This window comes from Phodopus roborovskii, unplaced genomic scaffold, assembly GCF_943737965.1.
Source record: "Phodopus roborovskii unplaced genomic scaffold, PHOROB, whole genome shotgun sequence".
Lineage (NCBI taxonomy): Eukaryota > Metazoa > Chordata > Mammalia > Rodentia > Cricetidae > Phodopus > Phodopus roborovskii.
The window spans coordinates 23,228,546-23,253,888 of NW_026126571.1; the positions used below are offsets into that span (position 1 = coordinate 23,228,546).

General features: G+C 45.2%; 1 protein-coding gene across 3 annotated transcripts in view; it reads right to left on the bottom strand.

Annotated features, from left to right (window-relative positions):
- Nucleotides 1–1,270: 1,270 nt before the first annotated feature.
- Snx10 (sorting nexin 10) overlaps nucleotides 1,271–25,343 on the bottom strand; it is a 58,840-nt gene continuing 34,767 nt past the window's right edge. For 2 of the 3 annotated variants that reach the window (XM_051202847.1, XM_051202846.1), the window contains exons 3-7: nucleotides 14,949–15,035; nucleotides 11,684–11,784; nucleotides 11,299–11,397; nucleotides 3,505–3,714; nucleotides 1,271–3,048 (exon numbers count right to left, since the gene is read on the bottom strand). In XM_051202847.1, the coding sequence (XP_051058804.1) occupies nucleotides 2,967–3,048; nucleotides 3,505–3,714; nucleotides 11,299–11,397; nucleotides 11,684–11,784; nucleotides 14,949–15,035 (579 nt within the window). In that variant the 3' untranslated portion in view covers nucleotides 1,271–2,966. The remainder of the gene's footprint in view (nucleotides 3,049–3,504; nucleotides 3,715–11,298; nucleotides 11,398–11,683; nucleotides 11,785–14,948; nucleotides 15,036–25,343) is intronic. The other variant, XM_051202845.1, reaches the window with a different exon arrangement.

The window sequence follows — 25,343 nt, forward strand, 5'->3', positions numbered from 1 at the left end:
CCCCAAATCTTTTGTAAACACATCAAAATCCAAAGTTATTGTTTCTTTACATAATTTTTTTAGCTCCATTCTATTAAAATGTCTGCGTTTCTTGTGTTGACTTGCAAAGAAAACTGTGCCTACATCTTTAATGAATGTCAAGTTATCACAACTTAAGTTCGGACATTTTATATTTGGAAATGTGTCCATAGAAAATTAAGAGACAGTTTTCTTCCTAAACAAAACTGTTTCGAAATAAACTGTTTCCTCTGTGAAGATGCTGCACTGTATTCATAAGGTACCAGCTAACTAATTTAAATAGTAAGAGGAAAACGATTAAGAAACAGGATAAGTCCTCCTAATTTTTGCACACAAAAGAAAAAAAAGCGAGACCTTTCATGCAAAAGGCTCAGTCCTTAAAACCTTATTGTGCACACTTAACTCGATGGTAAAGCACCAAAAAGAAGCTGAATTCAAAACAACAGCCAGCTACCACTGTTGGATACAGCATGGCTAAGCTGAATAAATTTGGTAAAATTCTTAATGTCACCCAAGAAATTCTATGATTTGACTCCTATATGTTGCATATAACTTGTTGGTATTTAATTGTTTAAATAAAATTTGAAGTAGACTTGAACAGCTCTGGCAATACGTATTTAGTATCTTAAGGAATGACAAGTGATTAAAGACGCACATCTGTGATTTCCCCTGGTGTTTTGAGTTTTTTGTTTGTCTGTTTGTTTTTTAACTAGAACTAAAATCATTTTCTGTACCAGGTTGTTGACGTTCACCGTTAGCTACCTATAAAGTCAGCTTTAAAATGAATACATAGGACTATGACCTTCCAGGTATGAGATCTACTCTTGCAGAATTAGCCAGGAAGAGTTTTGCTTAATGTAAATCATAAGTAGGCATCCAGAATTAGAGCCCTAAAGCGTAACTCACATTAAAAAATAGTACTAAAGGTCTGTCTATTTAGTTAGATGTGTCGCTACTTTGTTCTCCTCCAGACATAAAAGTAAAAAAAACAAAGCAAGTGGCCCATTGGAAACTGACGCTCATCTACATATCTAGGCCCCCAAAAGCCAGTTTGAAAATGCAAGTGCTGAGATGTGGAAACAGCTAAAGCAGAGCAGAGGCAACTTCGGCAAATGTCAAGCAAGTCTCAGTAAAGTTCCTCAGCAAAAAATTACCAGTAATTTTAAAAACAGTTTAGTCTGAGTCACAAGACATGTATTCTCTTATGTAAAATAAGTGATCCAACAACACTGTTTTCTTTTTCATGTTTAATGTGAAAACCATAACCTCGTGAAGTTTGCAGAGCAAATATTAAGCATCAATATATTAACTTCAGTGGTTACATTATTAGCTCATCAAGAAGTAGTTTGATAACTGGTGGCACAATGTACGCTTTTCAAAAATGCTGGAAAACATACATGTTGTGAATTCGTATCTACAACTGAGGAGTGGGCACCGCTCTAAAACTTTTCCATGCAGCAAGAGAAGCAGCTGCTAAATCCCTTTCTTCCTACAGTAAATCCATGTTAGGGTACAAGACCTAAGACACTAAATCAAAACATTTACAGATGTTTCATAATGTTTGAGGCAGAAGTTTTTAAAGGAGAAATTAAAATAATCACCCTTATTCTAAATTTAATGTTTCTGTTTCTTTTTCTTTTTCTTTTTTTTTTTAATCAGTTCTCTGAAGCAAACACCACAAAGGACAATTCAATAACTTTTTATTAATCACAATAACTACCAAACACCCAAGTAAATGGCTGCTTTTTGCAACAGTGTTTGCACCCATTCACTGAAAGCAACAAGTTAGCCCACTTAGGTGAAAATGCCTTCTTTTAGCTACCAAACATCATTAGCGGGAAGGACTCAGTTAATATCCCAGGAAAATGCTGCCCATCTAAAACTGGAAGCTCACAGTGAACCCAAGACATGTTATCTTCAGGCCACAGACAGAGGGAGAGAGAAAAAAAAAAAAAAAAACACTATTTTATTCAATAAGCCAATCTTCAGGTAGATTCCTTAAAAGAAAGGGCTTCTAAAACACGAATATGAGCTCTGACATTAGCAACCTGACTTCCACTCCAAAATTATTGAAGTATTTATGGGTAAAATTAACTCTTATAAATACCTTCTTCTAGCTTTGAAATAAGTTGTTAGGAGCCACCAGTGACCAAAGTTACCAGATTATTTTTATGCACTTTTTTTTTTAAATGTCAGAAAATAAACCACAAGTTATGATACTAACTACACAATGGTAAAACGACTTGTTGCCAGAAGCCATGTTTAAGCTGATTTTTTTGGACAATGAGAATGTATTTCTAAATCTACAGATGGCAAAATCTTCTATTTTCCCCCTAAGATGTAAACATTATTTTAATGTCTTTATTTGTAAGACATATTTCCCATTTACATGTGAAATAGTATACTGGAAAGCTTAAATACTCTTAAATATGTCAATCAAACACCCAAAAGCAGAGCGTTTCCCAGACTAGGGGAAGTCTCCACAAAACAGGAGCCACGTGTCAAAGAGGCAGTGTGATGTGTGACTCTGTGCCCTTGCTCCAGTCACATACTGTCTACTGTAACTTCCCCCACTGACACTGCGGGAGTGCTCTGTCTGGGCTTGAAATGCTACTGATACACCTAGCTCTTTAAAATTCAGTTAAGACCAACTGGATTTCATTTTCACATAGACAGCATGTAACTCTCCGTCACTTGAGAGCAGGATTGTATTTACAAGTATTATATGGCAATAAAGGGTTGTATGGCATTCACAGACCTTACGGCTTTATTCAGAAGCCTGGTTAAAATTAGACAACATAAAAATACTACCACTAAGAACCCACCACTGTAAGTATTTAACTGCCTAAGATAGCGACAGTGACATTAGATAAGGATCTATTGTGAGCAGGCTTTCTCTCCGGCTAGGCAAGATTCTGTGCCGAAGGTGGTGGCCCTAGGACTCCTTCTCAGGACTCCTGCAGAGCTGGGCTAGCTTTACATCCATGTGAACTGCTGTCATCACTACTGTGTCCAAGCCCAGAGGATGAACTGGAAAAGAAGAGAGGGAAAATAATAAAAAGAGGAAATTGGTTTTCACAACACACTCAAAGCCTGAGTAACAGAGGAGAACTTTAATTATCTCCAGTCACAAAGAGAGACAGGAAATTTGGACTTTTAATTAGCCATTTGGAGTGCAGTTGGATATTTTTTTAGCTAGATAATTTAAACGCGAATAATTCAAGTCTGACTAAATGAAAGTCACATAATCAGAATGCAGATAATTGAATTTCTGCTGCATTCATTAATTCAGTGTGGAGGTGTGTGTGAAGACCACTATGATGAGCTGTCACAGCTCAATAAAATCTCAGTCAATTAATTTTTTCATTATCTTAGTATTACATCAACAAAAAGCAAAATGTGTATATATCTACGTGCGTGCACACAGACACTATGTGTTATATAAATATGCCTGTTAAATCAAAGTGCAAAAAAAAAAAAAAATACCTCTCTGAATCATAATCTACGTCGTTGTCTTTTTTCCCTTCGTCTTCTTCGGGGAACCGTCTATTCATCAAGGCAAACTTGTGAATTGCTTCTTCCACTGAGTACTTGGTCTGCCCAGAAACACATGCTTCGATGTCCTCGGAGTTGAGATGGCTCTGCAGGAAGAGGTGGAGGCTGCTGTCTGAAAGCAAAAGTGCATTCTGCAGGACTCTGAGAAAAAAGAGGAAAGAAAATAACTGATGAGCAGGTATGGGCAGAGATCGGGTAGAAAGCAGCAAGCCCTCGCGTATGCCTCTGCCACTGATCTCTCTGCTCTGAGAACTTTGCCCCGATGCTGGGCTCTGCCCACCAACGGGATGAAAACATATGCTAACTTTTGTTCAATTATTTGGAATCTTAGGTGAGTAAAAACATGAAGCTAATGGTTGAGGACATCTGTTAAAAGAATAACTTCAAGGACATTTCTTCAATTTAACCATCTGTTAAGACCATGTGGATTAATTATGGAAATATTTTGCTTATACGGTTATAGCAATTCAGTCTGCTTTTAAAAATGTATGGCCAGCAGCATGTCAGTGTTGCACCCCAAGCCTTTATTGGGTAAGCTGTCATGAAACATCAAAACTTTCAACTACCATTAAAATTATATGAAGATCCAATATGTTCCTCAGCACAGTCTACAGTTGAAAACTTTTATCAGTGTACTGCGTACACAAGTACATGTTTGCAAGTGCTCCTGTGAGGCGGCTTTTCTAATACCTAGAGTTAACTAGATACTTCTGCAGAATCCAGCAGCAGTGCATCTCTTGCCAAAATAAGCAACCAAGTAATTTTGACCCCACGCTTTTTTCCCCAAGCAGGATAATTTGGTGCTGAGTGCATACTGGTGGTCCAACAGGACAGACTGAAACTTATTCCAAAGGTGGCACCAGTTTCAGCTGAAGCATTGGAACCAGATGGAGGGTTAAAAACCGACCCTGCAGCAAGAATCTAGCATGGTCACGTTCATATTCTCAGCCAAGTACGTGCTTTTCTGGGACATCACAGAATAAGGAACCAAGGCAGTGTCTCCTCACACTTAAACAGAAGCTAGTGTTTTAGCAAACATTTCTGAGGTGTGATAATTGCGTCTCTGTTCAATGGTGGTATTACAGGAGATAGTGGGACCAGGATATAGGAATTAAAGGTAGACAACCCATGAGTCGTTTTGCCTGACATGGGATTTTCTCATATGGAGACTAAGAAAACTAGATCATATATTTCAGATGAAATATCTTGTATTTTTAAACAAGTAATTAGGTAAATAATTCTTTTCTGGTCATTAGCATCAATTTTATTCAATACCAAAGGCATCACAACACCACATCCTTTGCTCCCAGGTAACACAATTATTTCTTGAAGAAGGCAAATGTCTACAAACACATGATTCCAATCATTCCCTTTGCCTCAACAGACTTATAAATGTGACTTGGGGGCGGGTGACTCTTTACTAAAAGCAAAAGCAAGACTATTGTGCTTCTCAAAGAGAAATATCTCAAGCAAAGGAACTAAGTGCTCAACTCTGCATGCCCTCTACCATGGTCCTCCCTGAAGATGGCCATATCGCATGACAAAGGTTCATTTGCCAAGCAGCAAAGCCTTTGACTGCACTAAAATCTATCTTCCTCGTTTACAAATGCTTCCCCTCCATGTCCTAAATAATTCAGATTAGGAAAGAGTTTTATGGAAACAAGCCTCTGATACAAACTTGTGCCTGCTGTGAAGTCTGAGCCCCGTGTTTCCTGCGGCCTCGTGTTGGTAGCTCCCCACCAGCCACAGGACAAGTGGCTGTTCATAGGATTGTACACACGGCTTTGTTTCTGTTGGAAATGTGTTTTATTTTCTCTATAAAATAATGGGTGATCTTTAAAATTGATTTTAGATGGTTTGAGGCATTACAGCACAGAAGTAATGTGCACTAATGGCAACGATATTGGACACAAATTCATTTTAGCTTTATTTCATGTCTAAAGCAATTCTACTGAGCCTTGAACTGCTCACGTGCAGTTATTAACTTGCTGGGCCCCTAACACATGGGTACCGAAAACAAAAGTGATCAGAGTGCAGGCTGATGGAGACCTCAAGGCTACTGTCCCTTTTCTTCTGCTATAATTCAATTTCCAATTTGACTGTGCATTAGTCTCCTTAGTTCCCAGTTTTCTGCTGCATACTGCCACCTGGAGGACACAAGGGTAAAATCAAGAGAACAGACAACCCAGGTCAATAGGAAGAGGGAACAGAAGACAGACACACCTGTGAACATTCACACTCACAGGGCCTCGAGAGCGTTCAAAACCAGCGTGCCTGCTAAGTCTGGTTTTATTTTTTAATTTTTGTGCCTTGATGGCTAAGTTTAGGCCACCAGAACTGTACAGGTATGAATTTGAAACAAACAAAAAACTACACATATGTATGTATATGTATGTATCCATGTTTTCATTTTGTGGTCAGGTAGTCTCCATTGTAAAATTAAAGTTCAGAGCAGAGGCTGAGGCAGGAGAATCAAGGGTTCCAGGCTAGCCAGAGCAGCACTGTGAGAGCATCTCAAGCAATAATAAATTTTAAATATTTTTTAATTTAAAAGATATAATCTCTGGGAGGATGGGAGGTCACGGGTGCCTCTTCTGAGTGACAGTTTTACCGTCTGAGTGTTGTGCCTACCAGTATCCGAGCAGAAAATCCTTTATTTTCTTTAATCATTTTTATGTCACATTTTCCACAAACAAACCTTAAAGTAGAAAATCAACTTCAAGGGCTGGAGAGAGGTTAAGAGCACTGGCTCCTCTTGCAGAGGAGTCGGGTACAATTCCCAGCATGCACATGGCAGCTCATAACTGTAACTCCAGTTCCAGGGGTTCTGACACCCTCACACAGACATACATGGAGGAAAACACCAATGCATATGAAATAAAAAATAAATAAAAAGAAAATGAACCAAGCTTCCTATAAAGAGGACTTTGTAAAACAATCCATAAAACATAATTCTTAGACGCCTCCATAAAAATAAGTGCGAAAGTCGTAGCGGCACACACTTTTAATCCCAGCACTCGGGAGACAGAGGCAGATGGAGCTCTGTGAGTTCAAGGTCAGCCTGGTCTACAGAGCTCCAGGACAACCAAGCCTACATATTGAGAGCATTAACCCCCCCCCCCAAAAGAATAAAACAACTGTATATTATTTTCAAGCCTTTATAGTGGGAGTTTCACAGAGCAGTCTACAGAATTTTAAGGGAATTTCTGAAAATATATTTACAATGCAAGCCAAAAGTTGCTTCTTCCCCCCACACCCTGCTAAACAAGGCAAGGCCTGCTTTTCCCCTTCAGTGGACACAGTAAAGTCTGGTTTTCCTTAATGTGATTTTACTAAGCATATTATACAGTGGTTCAGTTGAAGAATAATATGGTACACAAAAATCATTTAATTCTACAGTTGGCCTGGATATTCTGAACTCAATATGATTCTTCCTACACACATCTATAGTATGCGGGTTTGATATTGAGAAAAAAGGCTAACTCTTTACTTATCATGAGAGAAATAATTTAAACCTAGAAATATTCGTTGAAAGATATTCACAATCTATGCTGTGGTGCCCTCTATTGAACATAAAGATTTACAAAAAGAAAAAACAATGTGTATAACTGTGTGTCTGTGTGTTTACAAGGAATGTGTGTCTCTATTTGTATCTGTGTGCATGCCTATGTGTGTGTCCTTTGTTTAAAAAAAAAAAAAAAAAAAAAAACTTTCTCACCCACTATACCATCATCCTCCATTCCATGACCAGCTCAAGGTCAGCCTGAGATGTCCAAAAACAAGAACATGAGTAAAAACTATATAAGAGCACAATAGAAAGTCTGAATTGTGGAGTGTGCTCTCAACAGGATGTACGCTGTAAACAGAGTTGGCTCATTTGGAGACTCACATAGACTTTAAAACTCTAGAACATTCTGACTCCGTTACAACGTAGAATGAGGAGAAAGAATACAAAAGGGAAATTTGTCACATGGGAAAATGAATGTTTGAAAACCTCACAATCACACTGAGCTGTTCAGCTTGCAGTGTCTGCTCTGCTGAGTTCCCAGAACACAGTACCCTGTCTTCCATACAGTTAGCTGGTTTGTACAGGCGAGACAATCCCCCCCACTTCCCCATCCCCCCTGCCCACTCCCCCCCAAAACAAAGCACCCATGCTCACATGCTCAAGATCAACACACACTCTTCCCCAACAACCAAACAGAGAAACAATCTCCAATTCCTCCATGAGTGTCGGCCAGAATATGTATTGTGATTGACTACACATTATTACATAAATAACCTTAAAATGAAGTTTTCATTTTACATTATACACATACATAGGCAGAAATGCTTTTGCCTTCATGGAGTTTGAATACTTTCAAAATGTATAGAAATGTCAAACATTTTAGATATATGCCAAGAGTCAGTAATCAGCACATGTCACATTTTAATGCTATCGATTCTAGAGGCCTTCCACCAAAAGGGGGATGGGCTACGGGTGGATGACCCTACTTAATGAGGGACTAGTGATCCCTCAAAGGACAGACACTAAGGTGTGGCCAGGCACAGTTCTGAAGTGTACATCTCACCCAGCTGCCCTAAGTGACCTAGGGCTAAACGTGGGAGGTGAGGGGCGCCAGCGGTGAAGACATGGCTGGCTGCTACTCATGCCCAAACTGGACCAAAAGGAGAACTGTGTAGAAGACTGTGGTACAGAAGGGAGGGCTCAGCACTGGGCCCAGTGCATGTGCTGGGGGGGGGGTTTGCGTGCCACAGTGTGTAGTTCAGAGAACACGTGTTGGGGCCTGCCCCTTCCTTCACCACGGGGCTCTGGGGATCGAACTCGGGCCGTCTGCCTTGGCTGCAAGCAACTCTGTCCAGTTGTTTCTTTTTTTTTTTTTTAACTTTTATATTAGATTTATTCCACTGATTTTGTGTGTGCTTTGCCTACATGTATGTACGGACACCATATGGGTGTTTAGTACTCATGGAGCTCAAAAGATCATAGCAGAGCCCCTGTGAACTACCGAGTAGTTGCTAGGAAACAAACTCTGGGTCCTCTGCAATAGTAACAAGTGCTCTCAACTGCTGAGCTGACTCTCCAGCCCCCTCCCATTTCATTTTTCATGTGAAACTAACCCATTAGAAACACATGTTCCCATGGAGTAAACAGTACCCCAGGAAAGCATCTGCTCCGTGATATGAACCTCAGATGACGATCCATACCCGTTTTCTTAAATGTCAGACTTATTTATTTCACATGTATGAGCTTTTGGCATGTATGAATGTATGTATACCATACAGGTGCACATGTGTATGTCTGGTGCCCAAGGAGGCCAGAGGTGGGCTTTGAACCTCTTGAACTAGAGTTTCCCAGGGTGGTGAGCTGCCCTATCGGTACTAGAACTAAACCTGGGCTCTCTGGAAGATCAGTACAGGCTCTTAACTACTAAACCATCTCTCCAGCTCCCAGATCAAATCTGAATTCATTCAGAGCTCCTGACCTCGGAAATAGCAAGTCCTCTACTGTGTCTGTATAGGGCCGGTAGCCCTGGCACACAGCTGGTGGAAGAGGGGTCAGCATGCACTTCTCAAAGTCCTCTCCAAGCAGTTTGTTATCCGAACAATACAACTACCAGCAAGGACAGCAATGTACTAACGCTACTGCTCCACTCCACAACCAGTGCAACTAAGGGACTCAAAAAAACCCCGAGTTCCATGACCTGGAAAATATCAAGAGCCAGGACTGATGTGAGACTTAGAGCCAAGTTCCTTGAGCTCTTGAAACAGGATGCTTGCCACTGTGATGTGTGCCAAACAAAGCCAGTGAACAGCCAAAGGATACACAATACAAAACACCTCTGCCATAGCACAATCCCATGGGAGCAGATGCTGGGAGGACCCGCTATGAAAGTACAGTACTTAAAAACAGTGCAGGGAACACAAGAACCACAAGCTGGGCATGGCAGCGCATGCCTGAGCTCCCAGCAATTTGGGCAGGCAATCAGGAGTTCAAGGCCAAAGTCGAGCACATAGTGGGTTTGAAGCCAGTCTAGGGCACATGAAACTGTTTCGAAGACCAGCGACAGAGGAATGATCAGTGTCTGCATTTACCTAGTGACATAAACACAAAGATGCTTGCTGTCCCTGAACCTGCAAAATAGCCCAACAGCTCCCCAGTGCTAGCCAGGGCTGTTCATCTGCTCCTGCCCAGGCCTCCCAGGTGGTAACCAGGCTGCAGCCTTCCCTGGGGGAGCATCTGAAAAGAGGCTGCCTTGCAAACATGAGCTCCATCTTACCGTCGGCCACCTGGGCACCTTAGAGACAATTAACAGAAGGGAAAAGTACAAAAGCCCTGACCAGCTCTTTGTCACCCTGCGTCACCACAAATGACACTGCTGTAATGCTTTCAGAGGACTCAACTAATGGGTTCCTCTGAGCTCTTTTCATGGTGATTGCTCGGGTGTCTGCTCTTACACACTGCACAAGCTTCCGGCTTTCCTCGTGTCCCAGTGACCTCTCGGAAGCAAAGGCACTGTGTCAATCTAATAGAAATAAGTATTAATATTCATGTGCATACTTAATACCCAGGCCCTTTATAAGTCAGCCATATGGGAAAGCAGCATATCATGTCAGACTAGCTCAGGGTTCTTTTTAGTGAACTCAAATGAGATCATTTCAGATCCCAAAGCCACTAGAGGAGAATGGATACCCGAGGCCCCTGCCTCTTACGGGTACTCGCCCGACTCAGCCTACTTCCTTATCTAGACTGCGAGATAAACAAGCTCACAGCTATTTCAGCCCAGAGTTGGTCAACACTTGGAAACTAGGTTGCCAGGCACTGTGGTCAGTACTCTGCAGTCCTTAGCCTACTTAACTGTCTTCAATCTTTATGAGGGGAAGAACTATCACTGACCCCATTTTACAGGTGGGACAACAGAGGCACAGAGAAAGGAAAAGGTTTGCCTAACTCCCAGATGGTAAAGCGGCAGTTCCAGGATTTGAACCCCAGCAGCCTAGCTTCAGTCTATGTGCCAACCGGTGTGGGACAAGCCTCCTGTACTGGCACCCGCAGAAGTGCGCCCCATCACACAAGCAGTCCACGCACTGACAAACCACACTCTGCAAGGAAGAACAAAGCCATTCGCTCAGAGAAGGCCCCATGGCTCAGCCCCTCCATTCTAACTACTGCAAATAAAGCCAGGCTTTAGGGAGTGCTTGTTTTAAATCATAAGGCACACTTATTCCCGGGGAATGTTACTTCTGCAGCCAGACTCGCGAGAAAGTTGTCTCTGCCTCACTTCTGCCCCTGCCGTTTCCTTTCGGTTTGTTGATGGTGTTATTGTTGCTTTAGGCTAGGGGAGTATTTGTTTGACAAGGACTGGCCAGGAACGTACTGCAAATCCTGGGTTGGCCTCAAATTCACAGAAATCCTCCTGCCTCAACCTCACAAAGTGCTTCCATTAGAAGTGTGAGCTGCCACTGTATCTACTTCACTCTTAAGAGACCGCGTTTATTCTCTGATTCAGCCGCCCATTGTTTGTAGAAGGCTCTGTTCACATTGGCACCATTCAATGTATGCCACAAGATGGCGCTCTAATACAGGATATGAAGACATGTCAAGCAGCAAGTATTTCAGAGATCGCCTACACAGGCTCTCTCTGCCCCCCCCCCACCACCACCACCACCTCCCCTATCAAACCCCAACCCCAACCCCCAGCCTGGCTACAGCCCCTTACTTACTTTCTGAGGAAATCTTCCAAACCCTGACGCCGCTGGTCAACATGCTGGCGATTGTTCATGTTGAAAAATAGGTTTTTAGATGGAAGTTCTGGTAATTGTCTGATGAGAAAGAAAAATCGATCAGCAAGTCAAGGTGACTGACTGGGCTACAGAAATCCCTCAAAGTGAGGGCACATCATGCGTGGTAATAATTATCACATGGTATCACATAATTATTGTACAATATTAACTTAAAGGAGAACGTCTTAATTCTGGGGCTGTTTGTGATCAATATCCATAAAAATTCAGATGCAGTAGGCTGACCAGAAGAATCAAGCCTGTGACCTATCCTTACCCAGCTTTCAGTTCTAGACTATCACTGACATTTAACCCATAAGTCACTTACACCAGCAATGCATTGCTTTGGAGTCTTTGCCTCAGCCACACGAATTCTCTGTACCTTCTTCGTACGCAAGATGTTTTCATCGTAAAACACATGCTATTAGTCTACACAGAAACAGAAAAACATGAGCCTCACCTGAGAGAAAAAGCACTTTCTTATTACATTCCTAACTCATAAAGAGATTGATGCAAACCATGAAACAACATTTTCATTTATGTGGGCACTGTGAAATCTTAAATGTAACTCACTAGTCTCGGGCCTGAAGAGGCAATAATGACATGAACGGGCAGTGTTATCTCTGGGCCAGCATGGCCAAACCCTGACCAGAATCCTGAAGGACCTGTGCTCTCCTGACTACAAGCATTTCCAAAGATTAACAAACAAATTTTGGTGGGCCTGGTAGCCCACACTGTCATCTCAGACTCAAGGTGCTGAGGCAGGAGGATCAGGAGTTCAAATCCACCCTATGCAGTGAGACCCTGTCTTCACATACACACATACAGACATACAGACATACACACACACACACACACACACACACACACACACAGCCCTAAAATGTAAAATGCTCAGGGGCATCCCAAAGCTTCTGTAGATACAGCCCTTCACAAGGCATTGAAGATATCTGTATCTCAACATGGATGCCACTAGTCACTGGGGATCCTGAATCACTGCTCAACTAGACAACATTTTCCCATCCTACCAGACAATGGGTGGGGTGGGTGATTTGAGTCAGGAAATCGGTATCCATGCAAGGGGACATAAATGTCAGCCCTGGTTCTAGTCCAGGAAAATGATATCAGCTGTAGTTTCCTGAGTGGGGAAACAGGGTGGATATGAAGATGGACAAAAGCACCTGGCAAGTACAGCTGTTAGTTACTAGCTGTCTGTTTCTCAGCTGCAGCCCTGAAACAGGCTCAGGAGAAACAGGTCCAGAGTCCCCAACCTAAGCTACAACATAATGTCACTCCTTTGGGTAAACACAGATGAGTAAACAGTCTCTTTGGGGTAAAAGGAAAAGCTGACAAAATCTGTGTCTTTAAAACACAAGGTCATGTCAGCCGAGTGTAGGGGCTGGAACCCGGGAACTCAAGAGGCTGTGGCTCTGGAGTAAGATCCTGTCTAAAATCTCAACCACCACCCCTGAATAAATAAATAAAAATAAAAAATACAAATAAAACCTCTGTAGCCCTGAAACTTCCTCTGTAGACCAGGCTGACCTACTTAGAGATCCTTCTGCCTCTGCCTTCCAAGTGCTGGGATTAAAGGCATTTGCCAACCGGCCCAGCTTGGTGTATTCTAAATTTTAAATGAAGCTCATAATCATTACATTGCCAAATGAGAGACTAACTTTTTGCTACTAAGATCCGTATTTTTTTTTTTTTTTTTTTTTTTTTTTGGTCTTATCTGCCCATAGTTTCTTCCAGTTTCTTCAACCTCCTGCCCTCCAGTTAACTTCTTCATGTTCTGACATCTATTAGGACTTCACAGTCCTTTGAATTATTACTTACTTGCTGTTCTCTTAAACTGACTCAAACATTTTAATTTTTTTATTTTATTTTATTTTATATAACAAAGTCCAATTAAATGAAAACAAACATTTATACACAATATATGGGAATTTGGGCGTCGTTCTTTCCAAACTACTTCCTGCTGGTAAGGGGCCCTGTCATGGGGGATTCGAAGAAGATTCAGATATCCTGGCTGTAGTCTGTAGGGCTGATCCATATTATTTTTAAAAACTATCCTGCCAATGACACTCAACCTTATCCCTGGAAATCTAAATGACTGTATGCATTTGTCCACAGGCTGTCCCCATGAAACACAGGGCAAAGTTCCTGGATTCCTGGAATTTAAAAGACTCACCTGCAAAGGCCACATAACATCTAGCCTCTTCTGTGTTACAGAAACAAAACCTACAGGAGATGGCTATGGCATCATGACATTCTGCAGGACAACTTCAAAACACCGCCTGACTCTAATGTGCCCCTTGAGGACCAAGGCTTTGTTATACCAGAATTAGGGCCCTAATGAGGCCCAAGCAGACATCTCAGGACTCTCCTCAGAGGGTTCCAGGCTAATGCAGGGACTTCTGACATCACCAGTACACGCTGGGTCCATTTAAATCCCATTTCCCAGCCCATAGTCACCATGGTATCAGTAACAAAAATTCACAGGGTCCACGTGTGGCTCCTTCAGCCACGGCGCAGGCAGCTGTGTCATCCTACTGCTTTAGAACCCCAAGTAAATATGGACATTCCAGAGTCATCTGTTATGATCGCCCTTGACGATCATTTGAGTGAACAGAGCCCCAGCTGACTGCAGAGCTAACTGAGGCTGGCCAAAAGCCTCACCCATCTACCGGCTCTGAATTGTACCACGGGAGCAGGTATACACTGAGATCACCAACTGACTCGGTTCCTCTAAATCCATATGCTTGTCTCTGCTCTCCACGGAGCCAAGGAGTCTTACTCACTGTCAACCGATGAGCACTTGAGAGGGACACCAGAACACCACCAGGTAGAGTCTGAATCATACCATGCAATTTATGAGCACAGAATAATCTATATTTCACTATCTCCTGACAATAATCAATGTCATGATGCTCTAAAGTATGTGATGAGGACTCACAAACTTGTTTAGAGGCAGTTAAAAGGCAACCTAATTTCATTTTGTTTCAAATGCTTATTCTTTTTTTTTTTTTTTTTCTTCACATTCCTTCTGGTTGCTTATTCTTTGTGCTGATGGCTCAAAATCTAGACTAAGGCAAACTAACTGTATATACTGACTTCCAAATTTTATGATTCTATATACAAAATAGAAAGGCGCATATGAACAAAAATGCTACAATGAAAAACAACACCTTGTATTTATTTTAAAATGGTTCATATTGTATCTTCCTTTTCCCCAAAATTCTAGTTCCCTAAAAACTTAAGATTTATTAAACAATATATTATGTTGACATACAAAATCACACAGAAATACCATTGATGAGTTATACTTTTTAACCATTAATTTTTTAAGTATTCACATCTATATAAGCAAGGGTAATAAACATTAAAATATTAATAGTTTTGTAAAAAAAAATATAATATGAGCTTCCAATAAGCAATTCTTAACTGCAAGAATCATCTTACTGCCTTATTTGTGATAAAAGCTTACCTGGAATCTTCCCAATTCTGTTCTTTGAATTAAGGGTTTTTTTATTTTGTTTTTTAGTTCCTAGCATCATTGTATCACATAAAACAGCCACCACCTGTGTACTTACATGAATACAGATCTCATAGTCGATATAGGAGTGCCAAAAGTCCTCCTTCTGGATCCTGGGGTCTCGGACCCAGACACTTACGAACTCCTGTAAGAGCATGGTGAACAAAGAACAGTGTCGGGATTATGGGAAAGTCTGGAAGGAGCTGGGATGATGGAACTGGAAGTGTCAGCCAGTGCTTGCTGTCCCTCAGAAAACAAGAAGTGGAGATCATGAGTCAGGTGTCAGCAGAGTCCACAAAACACTTCACACAAAGGGAAACTTTAAATGATATGCACCACAGCCCAGAGGGCAGGGTTCCTGGTATCTGAGGACAGGCAAGACTGATTCCCTTTTGTCTTAGCTTTTCAATGCAGCAGTTACTTATGCCATCTCAAATATCTATAGGGCCTGTCCAGTCAATTGCTTTCTAGGTCACAAATACGAAAGAGTAGCCAAGGTCCCATGAAAAGCCGAGCACCAGGGACTACAGCTGCCCAGCCCAGTCCCGTGAGAACGAGCCGCGGCAAACTTAACAGGAAGACACTGTGATTGGCTGTTTTTAAGTACTGTTTCTATATAGCAAATTATTTCATCCTCATCTTTGTGTCACGAGTAAAAGAAAAGTTTTTAAAAATAGATGCACAATGGTGTACACCTAGCACTTGGGAGGCAGAGGTGGGGAGGGGGGGTGAGAGCCAGAAAGTCCAGGCCAGGGTCAAAAACAACAAAATAAATTACTACACACACACACACACACACACACACACACACACACACACAGTGTAGGTAGTTTTGTTGCTGTTTGTTTTGTTTTCAGATAGTAAGAGTGAAAGAAAGAACTCTGTGGTTAAGAGCGCTTGTTGCTCTTCCAGAGGACCAAGGTTCAATCCCCAGCACCCACATGGTCTCTCCAGTTCCTAGGGAATCTGCCACCCTCTCTGGCCTTCCTGGACACTGCATGCATGTGGTGCACAGACACATATGTAGGAAAAACACCAATACACATGTGGTGGCCTGAAAGAAAATGGCTTCCAAAGAGAGAATGGCACTATTAGGAGGTGTGGCTTTGTTGGAGTGGGTGTGGTCTTGTCGGAGGAAGTGTGTCACTGTGTGTGTGTGTGTGTGTGTGTGTGTGTGTGTGTGTGTGTGTGTACTCTCAAGCCACACCTAGTGTCTCAGCTCACTTCCTGCAAGACAGAACTCTCAGATCCTTCCCCTGCACCATGTCTGCCTGCACATGGCCATGGCCCACCGTGATGATAATAAATTCAACCACTGAAACTGTACAGGACACCTCGATTAAATGCTTTCCTTTGTAAGAGTTGCCATGAGGCAGGCATGGTGGTGATGTATGACTTTAATCCCAGCACTAGGGACGCAGAGGCAGGCAGATCTCTGTGAGTTCAAGGCCCAGCAAGTTTTGTCTTGCAAGTCTGCTCCTGCATTTGACATCCTGTCTCACTGGACCTAGGGACTGTGAGTGCATGTCCCAAACAGGCTTATTTTTAAATGTTTTCACTGTACTTCTCCCCTCTCTTGCGATGTTTGGCTTGGTTTGGGACACAGTCTCGTGCTTCAGGCCAAGATGACCTGGAACTATGTAGCCCAAGTGAGCCTTGAACTCACAGCGGTCTGAGCCACCACATCCTGCCTCCTTTGGTCTTCCTGAGATGGTCTTACCATGTCATGTGATCCAGGCTGGCCTTGAATTCATGATTCTCCTGCTTCTATATCTCATTTTAAAAATCATTCAGAGACAAGATAAAAATCAGGTAACAACTGCAATACACATTTATTTGTTTATTTAATCTGTGTTGTGTGTGTGTGTGTGTTAAAATCACTTTCCTGTGGTATTTTTCACATATACAAAGTCTGGGGATTTTTTAAAAATTTATTTTGTTTTTAATTATGTGTTGGGAGTGGGTATGTGAAGGACAGCGTAGCGCCCTTGGAGGTCAGAAGGCATCAGATCCCCCAAGTTTATAAAGTTACAGGGAGTTTTTGTTGTAACCCAGGCAAACCTGGCCTCTCCCCCACCTGTGCATGGCTCTTTAAAAGAAAGACCCCACCCACTCCCTCTCCCCTCTCTCCTGCTGTTCCCCTAGGGAGACAGGACTTTTCCTGCTCCCTCTTCTCTTCCTCCTTTCTCTGTCTCTGCGTCTCTTTACCTCTCCCCCGCCCCAATAAAACTTCTCATTTAAGCTGTCTGCCTGACATGTTTGTCCCTCCACCTCCATGTCTGTCACCTTCGCCTGCCACGGAATCCACCAAGGTCCTCCTCATGCTTTTTTCCGGCAGCAGTGGTGCCCACCTTTAATCCCAGCACTTGGGAGGCAGAGGCAGGTGGATCTCTGAGTTCAAGACCTACCTGGCCTACAGTGTGCGTTCTGAGACAGTCAGGACTACACAGAGAAACTGTGTCTTGAAAAAACAGAAGGAAAAAAAAGCTAGTAATAATGGTATGCACTTTTAATCACTGCACCATCTCTCCAGTTCCCACAATGGTCTTTGTAATCAGCCAGTCCTTAGTGAATCAATGACTAGAAAGGTAAATAGGTTATGGGCAAGTTCTCTTGTGGAACTCTCTTGCTCTCTGGAATTCTTTCCTTCATTTCCTTAATAAATGGGTTTGCTTGACCAACAGGAAAAGAGGAAGGGGAGGAGGGAGGGCAAACAGGTTAGGGTTCACAGCTGTACCACTCAGAACATATCTAATCTCATCAGATAAGTAGGTTGGGAAAAGAAGAAAAGACCACAGTCTGCAAAAGACCAGACCCCATTCAAGACTCCCAACCCAGCACATACTCAAGGCTCCATTCTGGCTTTCATGGGCCTTTCTTATATACATACATATATACACACATAAACACACACATTATACACATGATCCGTTACATACATTATATATATGCATATATTGCACACACACATACACACATAATCATATTTTAACTGTGCTGGTGTAGAGATGACTAATGTTTCAAAGCCTTTGACCTAAAAGTTCACTCTTACAGTTTTAAAAGAAATTAAAAGTTTCACTGGCCCTCAAAAGTAGCATTGTCCTTGGCACTGTGCCTATGGGAAACTGAGGGATGGCTCCAAGTCACCATGTCCTGTGGAAGCCACATTCCCACAGAAGGTGTTGGCCCAACCAGTTTCCCATGGAAGAGGAAGATGTTCTCACATGAGTCCAAACAGAAGGCAACTATTCCCAACCACGCAGTGTCGCACATGAACAGCGTGTGGAAAGCACGAGCCTGCTGTTGGAAAGGAAGGTCTGCACACAGCATAAACAAAGGGGAAGCTGGGCACGGTGGCTCACACCTGTAACCCCAGCACTCAGGAGGCAGAGACAGGAATGCCATGAGCTCAAAGCCCATGGGCCAAATCCTGAGTTCCAAACCAGTCAGGCCTACAGAGTGAGAATCAGCCCGAGAAACAAACCCACAGCTAAAGAAGGGAAGGAAAGGCAGGCAGACACACGTGTGATCTGGGGTCTGAACTGCAGGCGCCACTGTTACTACAGCGCCACATGTGCCCAGCCACACCGCATATTAGGAACCCACTCTGGTAACCCAGATAAGTGTCTCTAAAGTCAATACATTCATTTTTTTTTCTCACCCTGCTTCTCGGCTGTTGTCCTATTGCACGCCAATGTTGAGCAGAATTCCTCGTCACAAAACTACAAATAAATCCTAAAATTACTAATTCTCCAAGCCTCACTTTCTGTCTCTGGAAATGGGAAGAATGTCTGTCCAACCTATGTCAGCTGTCGGATAGATCAAATAACAAAACACTACTGGAACACCAGGGACAAATATACAGCAAATTACACACAGGAGAAGGTTTATCAAATCAGAGCATAGAGCCTTACCACAGACACGGGCACCAGGAGATAAGAAAATCTAATCCAGGCCTTGTGAGTGAAGAGGGGAAACTAAAAACAGGATATATTGTGTGGGGAAAGAATCAATTTTCAATAAAAGGAGAAAAGAAAAGAAATAAGAAGTCTGGTCAAGGCCTGGTAATACACACCCATAATCCCAGCACTCGGGCAGAAGAACCAGCAGGGTCGCCTCAAATGCTAGGCATGTCTGGGACATTGTCTTGATTGACTGATGTAGGAGGCCCAGTCTACTGCTGGTGATGCCATCCCTTGGCCGGGGAACCTAAGTCAGTTAGAAAAGCAACCGAGGAAGGGAGGGAACAAGCCGGTGAACAGTTCCTCCATGGCTTCCACTTCAACGCCTGCCTCAACTTCCTGTAGTGATCTGGGAGTTGTGATAAAATAAACCCTTTCCTCCCTAAGTTGCTTTGGTCAGTGCTTTTATTTTTTGTTTGTTTTAATCACAGCAATGAAATCCAAACTAGAACAGCTGGGATGCTAAGCAGCTCTGCTCTTTTGTGGGTGGGAAGCTTGCAGTCCCTCTCTGCTCCCTGCTTTGCTGCAGTCCCCTGCAATATTTCCAGTCTATTGCGACCTTACACACACGCGCACACACACGCACGCATGCACGCGCGCGCGCACACACACAGAGGCCGGTAACTCCTAGCATTTCATTCCAGTCCAGGCATCCACCTGAAACCCATGAGTACCAAATGCCCACGTTCCCCATATCATTCTGTCCCTCAACTCAATAAACAGCATCCCACCAGCCCCTGCCCCTGCCTGTCTCAGTTCCCATCCCCAGGCTTCTCTGACTGCTCCAGCACACACCGGTCCACTCTGTCAGACAAACCTTCCAAGAACTTTCTCCTGTGTACCTATACCCTCCCCACATTGCAGCTATGTGTGCCGTCATCCACGCCCTTCAACAAGCTGGCTACTTCCCACCTCGGTTACTAACGCCAGGCCATTTCCTTTTTCTTTCTTCTGCTTCCTATCCCAACCTTTTTCTTTCTCTTTTTGCTCCCCCAATCGTTTTCCAAACACAGCTCAGTCAGCACTCCTCAGATTCCTGATGAGATGTATTTGACTGTCCTCAAAGCTCCCTGGCTCTCGGTGCTATACGGCACTGACCCATGGGCCTCCTCTCCTGGATCCTATTAGCAACTTGGGCTGACTAACAGTCAACCAATCCATGAGTGCCTGCAGAAATGAGCAAATCACCTTCAGGGGGAAACTAATTCAACTTCAGCTGATAAAAAAAGAAAAAAAAAAAAACTTCCAGCTGGCCTCTTGGACACCACTTATCATTCATAGATGGCCTCAAGTTTATCTTAATTTACCAATTCCATCCTCCAAGGGTGTGCCAATTAACAGCAGAAGTCGACGGGTGTAATGCTGGAGATCTATGAGAGCGAACTGTCTTCAAGCACCCTAAAGAACTTTAGAAATGCCTATTTACATAGAAATAATTGAAAACCATCCTGATGCCCTCAGTAACTTCGTCCCCTAAGACTTGTGCCAGGCAACAATTTGTTAGCCTAGCTGGAGTTAAAATATGTACCTCAATGTAATAAAAGCACATTTATTTTAAAATATTCCGTAATTCAGAAGGGCCTCTCCTCCCCCACCCTGCAATTAGTAGGAATTAGTGAAGTTTCAACACACTTCCAGCTACGAACAGCATGCCCAGACAGCCGAGGTTTACCTATAATGTCTTAATTAGGCGCATCCCTCACGGCCTGCCCACTATCCTTCACCAGGATGCTGACAGGCTGTCAGCCACATAGGACAGCCCTATGTCCCATACCTGGAATCACATGGATTTCCTATGGAAATGGCTTCCAAGGCCACTGTTAGTCAATTTAATAACCTTATTAAACACTTTAATGACTTGTGGGCCTAATGACTGTCTGTACTATGAAAGGAAATGCCAGAGGAGTAGAATTTAAAAAGTCACCGATCCTGCACTCCATGAGAAAACAGGCCATGAGGTCTGTGAAAATCCATTCACTGGGTACTCGCTGACTTCCATGCCCCTGCCTCTCTCTGACCCCTGCTCCAGGTTCAGCCTTATCTGTCCGTCTTGTGGCCTCTTCCCTAACAGGTAAGTAATATTACCCCAACTCCACAGATAAGCAACTGGCCCAAAAATCAGATGATGGGCAAGGCTGGGCTGCGCTTCTAACTCAAATCTGCCTCTTGTCCAAAGCCTGGGCTCTAGTGCAGTGTGATATCACTGTGTTCTCTTCAGTGGGATTATCTGCTATTAGGTAAACGCTGGCTCTTCTGAAACCGGTGTTCCCACCCAGCTCTTTCCTGTGCATGTGTGTGTGTGTAGAAAATGGAGACCACATAGAATTTACAGTAGAACATCGCTCTCTTCTAGGCCGGCATTCTAATACATTTTAAGAACTACTCTGCCAGCTGCAACTAAATTAGAAGTGACTGGGGGGGAAAACCAGCATGAATTCATCTTCACGGTTATTAACAGATAAGAAACAGAGTGATGGGAAGACCTGTCACACTGCCTCAGTCAGGTGATCAAAGTAGACAGCAGTGAAGAGATCCCTTAGATGTGATGACGATGGACCTTTATCTCTCTGGTTTTCCCTCCAAACACCCAGAACCCCAGTCTAGTACAGAGACAAACATCAGATAAACCCTAACTGAGGAATGTCTACAAAACAAGTCCTCAAGACCACCAAGGTCATCAAAAGCAAGGGATCTCTATGCAAGTGCCAGGCCCAAAGGATCTGGAGAGAAATAGTCCAAGCTCCTATCTTTTCCTTAGAACTTATATTCTACAGTGAACATGCCTTTTAAAATCTGGGAGATGGAAATAAAATCTTTCTTTGGGACTTGGACAGAATGAAACAGAGCCTCAAGTGATTGTCACACAAATGGTCTCAGAATAGCAACACCCATGGGAACCGCAGTGTGGGGAAGGATTAATATTATGGCTGCTTTTCTTACTGAAAATGTACTGCTGCTTTTAAATTTTATTTACTTTTATGCACATGGGTGCTTTGGCAGAATGTATGTCTGTGTACCACATGCAGGAAGGAGACCAAAAGAAGTCATTAGATCCCCTAAGACCGGAGTTAGAGACAGTTGTGAACCGCCATGCATGTGCTGGGAATTGAACCCGGGTCCTCTCAGGAAGAGCAGTCAGTGATCTTAACCACTGCCATCTCTACAGCCATAGAAAGTGTACTATTGTTCAGTAGGAAAACTGGATGCCAGGGGCTGAGAAGGGGAGAAGGGGGGTGTATGAAAGGAAGAGAGAAAAGAGTAGAACTTCAGTGTAAGGGAGTGGTAAAGGTATCCAGATCACAAGACCAGCCACTACTCTCTATCTTTTTAGATATTCATTAATTTAAACCTTAGTTTCCAACCAGCAGTCCCATATCAAAAGCTGCACCCTCTTGTTTTCAGGCCGCAGGGTAGAGTGCTGCATGCTCTGCAGTCCTGGCACTACAAAATCACAAGCAGAAATAGACTTAAAGCTGGGTACCATGGTGTACACCTGCTAATACTCAGCACTTGGGAGTCCCAGATGGAAGATCACCACACATTTAAGCCCTCACTAGGCTAAATAATCAGGGCAAGGCCAGTCTGGCCTACATGGTGAGACCTTGTCTCAAAAAATCTAAACAAGGGGGCTGGAGAGACGGCTCAGCAGTTAAGAGTACTGGCTGTTCTCTCAGAAGACCAGAGTTCAATTCCCAGCACCCACATGGCAACTCACAACTGTCTGTGACTCTAGTTCCAGGGGATCTGACACCCTCCACAGACATACATGCAGGCAAAACACCAATACGCATGAAATAAAAAATAAACTTAAGAAATCTAAACAAAACTTTACCACCCTTTCTTAAAGCAAGTCCAAGCTGTCTGCATTGGTAAATGTAACCTGAACATACTAACACTAGTTGTCCATTCATTAAGGCTCTTCATCCAAAATAGCACCAAGTCCTTCCCATCTCTGAGCTTTCCTTTCTTCCTTCAGTGTCCTGGCTAGTTTTAGGTGTTGGCTTGGCACAAGCCAGAGTCATCAGAGAGGAAGGAGCCTCAGCTGAGTAAATGCCTCCATGAGATCCAGCTGTAAGGCATTTTCTCAGTGACCAATGGGGGAGGGCCCAGCCCGTGGTGGGCCTGGGTTCCGTAAGACAGCAGACAGAGCAAGCCAGGAGGAGCAAGCCAGTGAGCAGCACCCTCCATGGCCTCTGCATCATCAGCTCCTGCCTCCAGGATCCTGCCCTGTTTGAGTTCCTGTCCTGACTTCCTTCAGTGATGAACAGCAATGCTGAAGTGTAAGCCAAATAAACCCTTTCCTCCCCAACTTGTAAGGAATTTTTGAAGGGCAGTGGTGGCGCACACCTTTAACCCCAGCACTCAGGAGACAGCGGCAGGTGAATCTCTGTGAGTTCCAGGCCAGCCTGGTCTACAAAGTGAGTTCCAGGACAGCCAGGTTTGTTACACAGAGAAATTCTGTCTCAGAGAGAGAAAGAGGGAGAGGGAGAGAGAGAGGGAGAGAGAGAGGGGGAGAGAGGGGGGGAGGGAGGGAGAGAGAGAGAGAGGGAGAGAGGGAGAGAGGGAGAGAGAGAGAGAGGGAGAGAGGGGAGAGGGGGCGGAGAGAGGGGGGCGGAGAGAGGGGGAAGGGGAGAGGGGGAGGGGAGAAAGGGGGAGAGAGGGGAGGGGGGGAGAGGCAGGGGAGGAGCAGAGGGGGAGGGGAGGGGGAGAGAGGGAGCAGAGAGAGGGGGGCGGAGAGAGGGGGCGGGGCAGAGGGGGTGGGGCGGAGGGGGGGGGGGGGAGGGGAGGGGGCGGGAGGGGGAGGGGCCGAGAGAGGGGGGAGGGGAAGAGGGGAGGGGGAGAGGGGAGGGGGGAAGAGGGGAGGGGGGGAGAAGGGAGGGGGAGGGGGGGAAGAGGAGAGGGGGCGGAGGGGGAGAGGGGAGGGGGAGAGAGGGGGCGGAGCGAGGGGGCGGAGCGAGGGGGCGGAGCGAGGGGGCGGAGCGAGGGGGCGGAGCGGGAGGGGGAGGGGCGGAGGGGGAGAGAGGGGAGGGGAAGAGAGGGGGAGAGGGGGAGGGGCGGAGGGGGAGGGGCGGAGGGGGAGGGGCGGAGGGGGAGGGGCGGAGGGGGAGGGGCGGAGGGGGGGGGAGGGGGAGAGGGGGAGAGGGGCGGAGAGAGGGGGAGGGGCGGAAGGGGAGGGGAGAGGGGGAGGGAGAGGGGGAGGGGGGGGGGGAGAGGGAGAGGGAGGGGGGAGAGGGGGGCGGAGGGGGAGGGGGGGGCGGAGGGAGGGGCGGAGAGGGGAGGGGGGAGGGGGAGAGGGGCGGAGAGAGGGGGAGGGGCGGAGAGAGGGGGAGGGGGGAGGGAGGGAGAGAGAGGGAGGGAGGGAGGAGAGGGGGAGGGGGAGGGGAGAGGGAGGGAGAGGGGGAGAGGGAGGGAGAGGGATAGGGGGAGGGAGGGGAGAGGGGGAGGGAGGGAGGGAGGGGGAGGGGGAGAGGGAGGAGCGGGGGAGGGAGAGGGAGGGAGAGGGAGAGGGAGGGGAGGAAGAGGGGAGAGGGAGAGGGAGGAGGGAAGAGGGAGGGGGAGGAAGGGGGAGGGGAGAGGGAGAGGGAGGGAGGAGAGGGGGAGGGGGAGGGGCGGAGAGAGGGGGAGGGGAGGAAGAGGGGAGAGGGAGAGGGGGAGGGGAGAGGGAGGGGGAGGAAGGGGGAGGGGAGAGGGAGGGAGGAGAGGGGGAGGGGGAGGGGCGGAGAGAGGGGGAGGGGCGGAGAGAGGGGGAGGGGCAGGAGGGGGGAGGGAGGGGGAGGGGAGGGGGAGGGGAGAGGGAGGGGAGAGGGAGGGAGGAGAGGGGGAGGGGCGGAGAGAGGGGGAGGGGCGGAGAGAGGGGGAGGGGCAGGAGGGGGGAGGGAGGGGAGAGGGAGAGGGAGGGAGGGGAGTGAGAGGAGGGAGGGGGAGGGGGGAGAGGGAGGGGGAGGGAGAGGGAGGGGAGGGGAGAGGGAGGGGGAGAGGGAGGGGAGGGAGGGGGAGAGGGAGGGGAGGGAGGGGAGAGGGAGGTGGAGAGGGAGGGGAGAGGGAGGGGGAGAGAGAGAAGGGGGAAGGGCGCTGCCACTCTGGGGAACTGCAGATGCGATGTATTTAATCTCCTCAAGATCCGCCTGGCCTGCCTCACCAAGCAGGGCACTTTGGGTCAAAAATTCCTTACCTTTAAAGTATAAGTCTCTATATCGGGGGTTCTCAACCTTTCTAATACTATGGTGACCTCCCAACCATAAAGTTATTTAGTTGCTACTTCATACTTTTGCTAACATTATGTAATAGCAGGCAGATAGGAGTTTGCTAAAAAGCTCTGATCTGCGGGCCCAAAGGAAATAAACCAAATCACACACTCATCCCTCTCATGGCTCTTTATTTTTCAAAGATGGGGACTTCCCAAAAAAATTATCTCTCAAAAGCTCTCTCCTCAAAAGTTATTTCTCTAAAAGCTCTCTTTAAGATTTCTAAAAGTTCTTAAAAATTCTCTA